This window comes from Heteronotia binoei, chromosome 16 (genome assembly GCF_032191835.1).
Source record: "Heteronotia binoei isolate CCM8104 ecotype False Entrance Well chromosome 16, APGP_CSIRO_Hbin_v1, whole genome shotgun sequence".
In the NCBI taxonomy this organism is placed as follows: domain Eukaryota; kingdom Metazoa; phylum Chordata; class Lepidosauria; order Squamata; family Gekkonidae; genus Heteronotia; species Heteronotia binoei.
In genome coordinates, this window is record NC_083238.1 from 36,625,907 (window position 1) to 36,636,762 (window position 10,856).

General features: G+C 42.0%; 1 protein-coding gene across 1 annotated transcript in view; it reads right to left on the reverse strand.

Annotated features, from left to right (window-relative positions):
- Positions 1 to 514: 514 nt before the first annotated feature.
- The window catches only part of TTN (titin), a 356,828-nt gene continuing 346,486 nt past the window's right edge, over positions 515 to 10,856 (reverse strand). The window contains exons 269-272 of the mRNA XM_060257371.1: positions 4,512 to 10,459; positions 4,279 to 4,432; positions 1,975 to 2,265; positions 515 to 1,829 (exon numbers count right to left, since the gene is read on the reverse strand). Of these exons, the coding sequence (XP_060113354.1) occupies positions 1,537 to 1,829; positions 1,975 to 2,265; positions 4,279 to 4,432; positions 4,512 to 10,459 (6,686 nt within the window). The 3' untranslated portion in view covers positions 515 to 1,536. The remainder of the gene's footprint in view (positions 1,830 to 1,974; positions 2,266 to 4,278; positions 4,433 to 4,511; positions 10,460 to 10,856) is intronic.

The window sequence follows — 10,856 nt, forward strand, 5'->3', positions numbered from 1 at the left end:
TAGATTTGGACAAGACTTTTTGTAGCAGGAATGCCTTTGCATATTAAGCCACACCTCCCTGATGTAGCCAATCCTCCAAGAATTTACAGGGCTTAGTACAGGGCCTACTGTAAACTCCAGGAGGATTGGTTACGTCATGGGTGTGTGGCCTAATATGCAAATTAGTTCCTGCTACAAAAAAACTCTGGATTTGGATTTCCATCAGTCCTAGCTAATTGTCTAACCACTATACCGCTTTGAATCTCCTTTTCCTTTTTGCTGATGAAGTTCTGGCTGGACATCTTTTATTATGTTCATTTGTCTTTCTAAACCAGAGTTCTAAATTTCTCTCATTGCTGAATGTTGCACTGTTAACAGATGCCTTTTCACTTCAATGTAAGATTAAAAGTTGGAGGTGGAAAACTGGACTCAGTAAGACAAAGAGTGGAAGCTCCTTTTCTGTATGAGGCATAACATTATGTAAACGGTACTATTGTAAGCGCCAGAAAGAACAGTAACTAAAACACACTTGCGGTGAGGTGCAGATAGCATGCTTTATTTCAAATGAGCAATATTATCTCAAGGAGGTTCAGCAAAACAGCGTTCAATACAATTTATGACTACTACATAAAATAAGCTACTTAAAATTTTAAGTTCAGGGCAAAATAAAATGTGATGTTATAACAACAGCTTAATTTTTTTCCTAAACTGTGGTTCAAAACTTAGTTGCCTGGAATTGACAATATCTACCGGTCTTCTAAAAACTACCACACAATCACTGCACCCGAGGAACCTCCAAGAGTTGGTACTGCTTCTGCACTTGAGTACCTAAAATAGCTTTGTCAAAACAAGGGGATGGCCAGGTGATGTTACTTCACTGGAAAGCTATTTAGGCAGTCAATATGCCAGAAACAATACACTCACAGGTGGTGAACAAAATGCTGGCCGTTGCACTTTGTTCAAAGTCTTGTGAGTTTTAGTCATGAAAATAAATATGTTTGACATTGATCAGAGAACATAAAACGTTAAAGTGCGGCTTACAGGAGGGTATTTGTAAACCTCGCCAATGCCTTATGTTTCCGAGTCAAAATTTTATTCGTGCAGGTACAAAGGCACCATGCACAGCATAATCTCTTAGGTGTAGGTAAATAAGTCTTCAACAGGGAGCCTCTCCACCTGTTGAGGCATTCTTAGACATCAACATTTTGTTGAGGCGCAAAAAATTAGTTCAATGTTGAGCAGGGTATTCGTTCCCTAGGAAACTTTCTCCTACCAACCATTTGTTCCAAAAGTTACATCTTAAAATGTCATAAAATAAAGGGTACAAAACTCCATAACCGTTATCTTCGGCTATATACAGTATGTACATGTCAAATGAAACATTGCTTTAAAGTTGAACAGTAATCATGACTATAAGTCATAACGTATTTCCTTGGACTTTTGTCTGGTTTGGGTAGGTACAAAAATATTTTTTTTAAATATATTTACAGATCAGATATTTCAGTCCATATGAATCACTTGCCAAAAAGTCAAGTGTAAATAAATAGGGCAAGCCCTCTAAATTGATCGAACGTTAATATTCACAATGGCAGAATCAGTGCCAAACTCATTCCCTAAATTCAGTGTGTAAGGTCCCCCATCATTCTTTTGGACATCCATGATGATAAGGGTTGTTAAATCTTCACAGGTTTCAATGTGAAATCTACCACCCTGGCTGGAAATGTCTTCTCCTTTGCAGGACCATGTAATTTCAGGAACAGGCTCGCCAGAAAAGGCACAGGACACGGTGAGAACCTTTCCTTCCTCAATGGAGATATCGTTTGGAAGGGCTTCAATTTTCGGCGGTGTTCCTTTGCAAAACAGGGAAATAAAGGTTTAAAAATTAATTCTAGCTGGAACATAATTTCACCATGACAAGAGTTATTCCGTCGACACAAACCACACCAGGATATTGTACGTGGGTTTTCTAGCTCTACGTATAAGGGTATTGCTCACCTCTCATACCAGATTTAAGCATTCTACTAGTTGAACTCTCCAGTTGGGTCAGACTAGATTTCCCCATTATACTGCTGGAGCTCATCTCTACAAAGGATTCTTTCATGGAGGACATGCTTTGGGCAGACATGCTTGCAAATTTCATTTCAGTCATGCTGCTGCTACTGCTGCTGAACGAAGCTTCTTGTCTAGAAGCAGACATTTGAAAAGACTGCGAAGAGAAGCTTTCCCGCATGCTCGCATCACCACTTGTCCTCAACACTACCTCTTTTGGAGGTTCTTCAATTAGAGCTGTGGAGCATAGCAAACACAGACGGAAAAACCAATGACATCACATGAATTGGTGGTCATGCGATCTATAATATTGACTTTATTGAAGAAGAAAGAGAGGAGACTGGTTTGTTATTTAAGGAAAACTTCATTCGCACGTGCGTTTCTTTCCAACTGCAGATCACATTTTCAATAATATATTTTTCTTTTCTGCTAAAATATATGTAGTTAGTTAACCAATGGTGAGAAAAAAGTAGATTCCTGTTTCTAAAAATGTCTGATTCTCCCCCCCCCCTCCCCACACCATTTATCTTCCATAGTTGGCGGTTTGCCTGAAACAGTGGCAAAAACCCCTGGAGCTTTCCTTAAACACAAGCACATAAAAACATGAATAGCAAAACACAGAGTAACCCATTGATTCCTGGAATCCAGACATTCTTAAATTATAATATGTAAATGCAAATTACTGTGATAATGTATATGAAGCGATTTGAACACTGAAAGCATTATACAAATGCTAAGCATTATGACAGTTTTTGCAGATCTGAGAAATTTAATGCAACATTTCAAAAGATTCCATACCTTTGGAATTAGTTCTTCTGATAGTTTATGAAACAGTGATCACCAGAACCAACGGGTTAATGACAAGATTACATAGGATAGTCAAAGCTTTCATATAACATGGAACTGACGAGAACAATTTTTATATGTAAATATTGTATTTTGTTGCTATATATTTTACATATAATTCACATTTCACTTTAGATCTGGGAATGAAAACTAACTGGTTAAAGAATCAGCTCATACAGTCCGGCTTGCACGCAACGGCAGGCCAACTGGCCATGCCAACAGCGGGTTGCCTTTGCCTCCATACAAGGAGGAAGAGCAGCACAGCGCAGGGCACTCTGGTAGTTTAGTGGGCAGAGCCGGCGCTTGCTAATGGCCAGCTCTGCTCCTGCCAAGGCAGTCTTCACTTCATGGTTAGCCCACCCTCCCACCCTTTAGGCAGGGCAAGCAAGAGCAGGTTGCTCCTGTTTAGTGAGGGACTGGGTAGGAATTTTTTCACCTTTTCTGTTTTGGCCTTCAGGGAATGTGTTTTTCACCTACCCTATACTGCTTGGATAGTGGATTGTTGAGTTGGCTTGGGGTGAGGCTGTTAATTAGATTGGCCACTTTACGGGTTGGCAGGATTCTATTTAGCGTTATGCGGCTTGGTGAGCACTATTAGCACCACTGTTTAGGGTCACAAGGGTCTTGCAGAATCATCTCTGGACAGTGCCGGATTAAACCCTGTGGAGGCCCCTAGGCAGGCAAAATCTCAGGGCCCCCCTCACAAATTATCTCAGATTCGGAGCACCTACCCTGCCACCCATGACCCCCGCTGTAGCCTGCAGGCACCTTCTCAAAAGCCCCTTTGACAAAGCTGCAGTGAAGAGGCAGAGAGAGGCAAACTTGGCAACTATGCCAGCAGCAGCCGCACCACGCAAGTCAGGCAAAGAGCAGCTCAGTTGCTGGCTGCCTGTGCAGGCTGGGAGGGCTGCAAGCAGGGGGGAAACTGAGGAGGAAAGCCAGCCCGGGGCCTCTAAAGGTGTGGGGGCCCATAGGCCAGTGCCTAATCGGCCTAATTGTTAATCCGGTCCTGTTCCTGGACAACATGGCTCTGTTGGGAGACGAATGCAGGCTGCCTTGGGGTTGCCTGCATCGATCCTCCCTTTCAGCTGTGTGGCTGGGGTTGGAACTTCAGGGCAGAGCCATTGCTGTGCCAGCCAGGGACGAGCCATTTGCAGATGGCTCTACCAAGGGTGGCTCAACCATTATGCAACAGGGAAAGGGATGTTTTGATCCCTGGCCCTGTCTGTGCTGCTGGTTATATTGCTGTCCTTGCATTTAAATATGTTAAAATAAATAGACTGGCCCTTAGTTCACCCAATCCTTTAGGTCCGTCTCTTTCTTCCATCTGTGAAGGCAATTGCTTTTGCCACATTTTGCACAGCCTGCTAATGTTAAGAGAAGGCTTTAAGGAAGAAAACTTACGAAGGACGTTTAGGGATGCTGTTGCGGAACATTGCCCATGGTAGTTTTTTGCTTTGACTGTGTACTTCCCACTGTCACTCACTGCAGCATTTTGAATGGCAAGAGAATAAACATTCTTGGAGCGATTTACTTGGATGTTGGATGAGAGAGCAATCTGAGGAGTGGAAGAGATGTATAATTAAGATCAAATGTAACCAAAGTTCAAGATAAGAGTAACGTAGAGCATTACTTACAGGCTGGTTATCTTTAAACCACTCGATTTCAGGAGAAGGATCTCCAGAAACTTCACAGGTAAGCAACACACGTTGTCCTTCATCAACGTTTTGAGACCGAGGTTGTGTGATAAAAGCTGGTGCATTTGAAAGATCTTTAGAAAAACTCACATCAAAGTGACATTTGATGATGCCCTGCTCAGTCTTCGCTTCACAGGTAAGTATTCCTTCATCTTTGTGAGTTGCTTTTTTGATGGTTAGAGTGTGATCACTTCCAGACACACCATATCTATAATCTTCAGAGTTAGCAAGTTCTATTCCGTTCAAAAACCATTTTGCCTCAGAAGCTCCAGCAATATTGGCTTTCAGGGTTGCCTTCTGACCTTCAGACACAGTCATTTTACTAGTAGTTGATTTAACTTCTGTGTAAGATTTTTTAATATCTTCAGACACTAGAGATTTTTTCACTTCTTCCTCGACCACTGCCTTATCTTGAGAGGTCACTGAAGCTTTCTTCTGGGTAGATACTTCAAGAGTTTCAGTCTCTTTTTGAACTGCTTTTTGAGTTTTGGCTACACTTGACACTTGAGAACTGATACTTTTAAAAGCTTGGCCAACAAACTGGAAACTGGTTTTGGAGATGCCACCTTCCCCAATAATCTCACATGTATATTCACCTTGATCAGATTCCTTGAGATTATGAATTCTAAGTTCATATGTTCCATCAGCTGCATAATGAAACTTGAAGCGCTCATCTTCTTTTAGTTTCTTGCCATCTTTGTACCAGGCTGCTTCTCGGACACTTAAAATGCTGCTTTCTATTGAACAGAAGAATTTTACTTTGTCGCCAGAAGCTTCTGCCTTCAACTGCTGTTTTAGTTTTGGAGGAACAGCAACTGGTAATTCTACTTTCTCTACTGCTGTTGTTTTGGCTCCAGCTGTTGACTTGGCTTTGGAAGAGGCAGGAGATGGTTCAGGAGATTTTACTCTCTTGGGGGATTTTACTCTGTCTGGGGACTTCACATGACGCTCAGGAGACTTGACCCTTGCTGCTGATGTAACTGCTTTTTCTGGAACTTTCTTCTTTTGAACCGTCAAAGTAAAGTGGGCTTCTTGTCTCCCTTCAGAATTTTCTACTACCACAGTGTAGCTTCCATCATCTGAGGTCTGGACAGATGAAATCTCAAAGGTAGATTTATATTGCGTGCGTGTGACTTGGTAACGTCCAGAAGAAACTATGGCTTGACCCGCACGTATCCATGTCACTGTTGGTGTTGGCTCACCATCAACGTCACAAGAAAATCTTGCTGTTTCTCCTTCAGAAACAGTGATTGATCGTGGTTTTGTTAATATTGTTGCCGGCAGAGTAGTTTTAAATTTCCGGTGTACGGCTCTTTCTTCCAGTGATTTTTCCTCTGAGGCGCTGACTTTCTTTTCAGCAGAAGCATAATGTTCATATGATGATAGTGACTCTCGTGTTGCTGAAAGTTCTGACTTGACTTCTCTTACAGATGAACTTGCTTCTACTGCAGAGGTTTTCTTAAATGAAGCAAATGCGTATGCCTCAGTCCTTGTCAATTGAGGAACAATGGATCTGGGTACTTCCTCATCTCTGCGTTGAGAGGTATAAGTAGTGTAATCTCCTCCTGAAACATCTAGTGTAGCATAGTCAGAACATTCTCCCTTATAGTTTGTGCACACTACACGGTATGTACCACTATCATCGATATGGCAATCAAGGATCTCCAAGGTTAATACACCACTGGTATTAGTAAAATGTATCTTATGGCTTTCTTGGATTTCAACACCGTTATGATACCATTTCACTTCAGCAGTTGGTTTGGACTGTACATTCAGAATAAATCTGGTATTGGTTCCACATGGTACACGATGTGAGCGCATTCTCAGAGTGACCCGTGGGGCATGATCCAGAGTGAAAGGCTCTTGAGTCAGAACTTCATGTTTCCTTTCCATGATTTTTTGAGTTTTCAAAGCAGCTTTCATGGACTCATATCTAGAAAATATATCAAATCTTGCTGACCTTTCAAACCTAGAGAGAGATCTGTCACTGGACACTGGACTAGGTGAGCGTGGCCGAGTTCTCTCAGGCGTAGGAGATCTTCTCTCAGTTTCCTCCACAGGGCGTGAGCGGGGTCTAATTAATTCAGACACTGGACGCATTAGTTCAATGTAAGTTGGAGAAAGGGATCGTCTTCTTCCTAGTAATCGGGAGGGAGGTGAAAATTCCCTAGGGACATGTCTTACCACTTCTATTTCTTCTTCTTCCTCCTTTGATGTGATTTCAGTTATTTCTCTCTCTCGTCGTCTTCTCATTCGTCTCTTTTCCTCTTCTGACATATACTCAAGCTCACTCCTGTACTCAGAGATTCTCTGGCTTGTGGTAACTGGACGCAACAGCTGTTCGTCCTCTTTTTCAGCCATTATTCTCTGTCTCTGTTTTGATGGTTTATAAATAGCTCTATCATGTCGTTGTCTGAGTTCAGCATAAGTAGCGCCAGTTTCTTCTTTGGATGGTATATGGTAGGTTGCGTATCTCAGGTCTCTTTGTCTAGATTCTTCTGCAGTGAGTTGTGCATCTGCTGCAGAGTAATGAAGAGAGGACAGTTCAAAACGTGGGGGGCTTCTGCTCGGAGGTGAGGCAGAAAAGCCTAACTCCAGCTCTTCTTCAAGTCGCAGTCTCTCTTCTTCAGTCCTTTTCATGGCTAAATAGTCATCAACGGGTAGAAGTAATTCGTCATCCGACAAGTCCCCAAGTGATCGCCTTCTAGGTCTGTAGTAAAACTCGTATTCGGGAGAAGGTGTGCGCCGGCGTGCTGGTCTCACCGTCTCAAGATCATCTTGTGATAGTTTGGGTATACGCCACTTAGGTTTATACTGATCAGAAATGCGTGGCAGTGGCATGACATAGAACTGCTCCCACCTGGAAAGGCGAATGCGCTTTTGTCGCTTCTGAACAATTTTGTCAATTTTTCCTGGCATTTCATACTGGTCTCTTAACTTCTTGTACCACTTCATGTCTGACATAGGCACAAATTGTTTGATGTTCTGATCTTCTTCGAAAGCATGCACACGCCTGCGTGGTTCTGGAATCTCATAAGGCATCCGGAGTCTCTTTTCTTCTTTCACTTTTTCCTCTTGAATTTCAAATTCACCTTTCACTGTTTTTGTGCTTACTGCTGGTTTATACATGATAGCAGCTTGCCTTAGAGCTTCCTGTGCTACTTGTGTCAGTGGAATGACTTCTGTTCCAGAAAGGATTTCTGCCATTCTTACTGTCTTGTCGATTCGCTTTTGTACCTGCTTTTGCCGTTCTTCTTCAGACTTGTACTCACGCTTGACATATCTCGAGCGCTCTACTTTCAAGTAAGCCTGGCAGCTTGTGGATCCGGCACTGTTTGTAGCTGTAACTCTGTAATAACCACTGTCTTCTGGTAAAGTATCCCTGATGTGCAAAGCATAGTAGTCTAATCCTTCATGTACAATTTCAATATTTGGACTAACTGACAGAGGCTGACCATCCTTTTCCCATTTTAATGTCGGTTTTGGTATACCTGATACTCTTATCTCAAAGCAGATACTATGGCCTTCTTGGCATTCTGCATTTGCCAATAGTCTTTTGAACATAGGCCTCAAGGTGGTATCCTCTGCAGGTGCATGCTGAACCACGGTTAACTTGGCTTTGCAGCTGTCCTCACCATACTTGTTGCGGGCCAGCACAGTGTATTCAGCAGAGTCGTCCTCAGTCACATTGTGAATGAGAAGCTGATAAAGACCTTTATCAGTTTCAAAGGTGTACTTCCTGTCATCATCGCCTGGCTTGATCTTCTGACCTGATTTGAACCATGTCACACGAGGTTCTGGGTGGACTGTTATGGTCACTCCAAACCTGATATTTTCACCAACGTAGGCAGTACGGTTGTATAGAGGTAGAGTAAATTCTGGTGGCTTCTCCAAAAGTCTCATTGTATCTACTCGGCGCTTCACTCTCTTGACAGTTCTGCGTCTGTAATAGTCAGAAACCTCTCTTACACCCTTAACAAATAGTTCTGCATAGGAACTGTCTTCACCATAATCGTTGACTACTTTGCACCTGTAGGTACCATCATCTGATTTAGCAATATCTTTGACATATATTGTGGCCACTCCTTCATGGTAGCTAATTTCATATTTTTCACTGTTCTCCAGCTGCCTTACTCCAAAGTACCAAGTCACTTCAGTTGCTGAATCATAGTTTTCAATCTTGCAGACATATTTTACATGCCCTCCTTCTTCTCCAGCAGCATGCATTATTTGCCCAGAAATGGGTCCAATTTCAATTGATGCCACTTTAACTTTGGCAACTGTGACACCTCTCTGAGATCTGATTGCACCACCCCATGCAACGCGGGCTACCGACACAACTGTGTTCCATTCCTTCTTCACCAAAGTTTGGTAATAACGTCTGTGTCTTAATGTTTTGATTACTTTAGTGCTTGTTTTCTCTGTCCTCTGCTTCAGCCATGTGTGTTCCAGTGCTTCGGCAGCGGTCATGCGTGCTTTCCTTTCTTTTACCAGGAGGCGGTCAACAAAATCCAAGGCCTCAATGCTTATATCTTTGAATGCTTCTTCATCAAAGTTGTATTCAGCATTGATTATGTTATCTATTGTCTGTTGGTTTGTTTCAGCAATGAAAGGATTCAGGCCACTTAGAAGCACATACACTAGAGTTCCAAGTGACCACATGTCAGTGGCTGTATTGACCAAATCATGTTGATGGACTTCAGGTCCATAATACTCAGGAGAAGTAAACTGGAGTCTAAAATTATCACCAGGTTTTAGTTCCCTAGCCTGGCCAAATTCAATTATTTTAACTACAGAACTTCTTCTTGTGAAGTAAATAATGTTCTCTGGCCTGATATCGAAGTGCCCAATGCTACGACTATGTATGAATTCAAGAGCTTCACAGATTTGACGTACGTAACTTACAATTTCTCTTTCATTAAGTTCAAAGGCAGGAGTATTTAGCCTTTCAAAAATGTCAACTCCAGATATGAACTCTGAGATCATGACCAATTCTTCAAGGCTTTCAAATGATTCGTGAAGATATAAGACATTTCTGTGCCTAGCAATGTTAAGGATGGAAATTTCTTTCTTTACTAGGACTTGATCTGCTCCTTTTACTTTGACAAACTTGGCCAGATAGGTTTTCTTAGAAACTGTTTCAACACACCGGTGGGCAATTCCAAATTGTCCACGCCCAAGTTCTTCAGCAATCATATATCTATCATAGAGTTCCTTTGTAGAAGAGTGATTTGCTTTTGTAGTGATGATTTCTCTGGCCTCATCAACTTCTTCATCATAATTTACTGTTCTTGTCTTATCTTCCTTTGTTACAACAGGCTCTGTAGGTTCAGAAGGCTGGCTTTGTCCAAATTTATTTTCTGCTATAACACGGAATACGTAGCTTGTCTTACCAAATAGGTTTACCACAGTATACCGTGTATCACGAGCCTGACCAACACGGATCCATCTCTCAGATGTGGTAGCTCGTTTCTCAACGGTATAGTGTGTGACTCTACTTCCGCCATCATTAGCTGGAGCATTCCAAGTTAAGTTGGCAGAGTCCCTTGAAACTTCACTTGCTTTCAATCCTCTTGGTGCATCCGGTACATCAGCAACATCTAATTCAACAGTTTTCTGATCAATGCCAAATCTGTTTTTAGCACAGACAATGTAGAAACCGGCATCTTTTCTGTCCACACCATTAGGGAACACAAGAGATGTGAATGACCTTGTTACAATAACTTGGTAATGTCCATTAGTATCAATGAGATCTTGTCCTTTTTGCCATGTTATCACAGGGTCTGGCTTGCCACTGAATGGAATTTTGATGCTCACTACTTCTCCTCGGAGAGCATGAACAGCTCCCATGCCTTCAAGATTTTTAGGCAAGTGGATGCTAGCAGGAACTGCAAGAAAAAATAAACAAATCCAAAGGAGACATAAAATTAGTAAAGAAGCAGAAGTACTGGTTTAAACAGAAGAAAATGAATTTTATTTATTTATTTCATTTATATCCTCCTTCCTTTCCAATGAGGGCTGAAGCAGCTTACGTAGTTCTCCATTTTATTGTTACAACAACCCTGTAAGGTAGGTTAGGCTGAGCATGCCAAAGGTCACTCAGCAAGCTTTCGTGGCAGCATGGGAATCTGAACTTGGGTCTCCCAGATCCTAGACTGATATTACAACCACTACAACCACAGTGGATCTCACTAACTCAGAAAAACTTAGGCAACTGCAGTATAGTGGCTAATATTGGGAATTAGCCCTTTGCTACTTTTTCTTTTGTTGTTGCCAGCTGAGCAA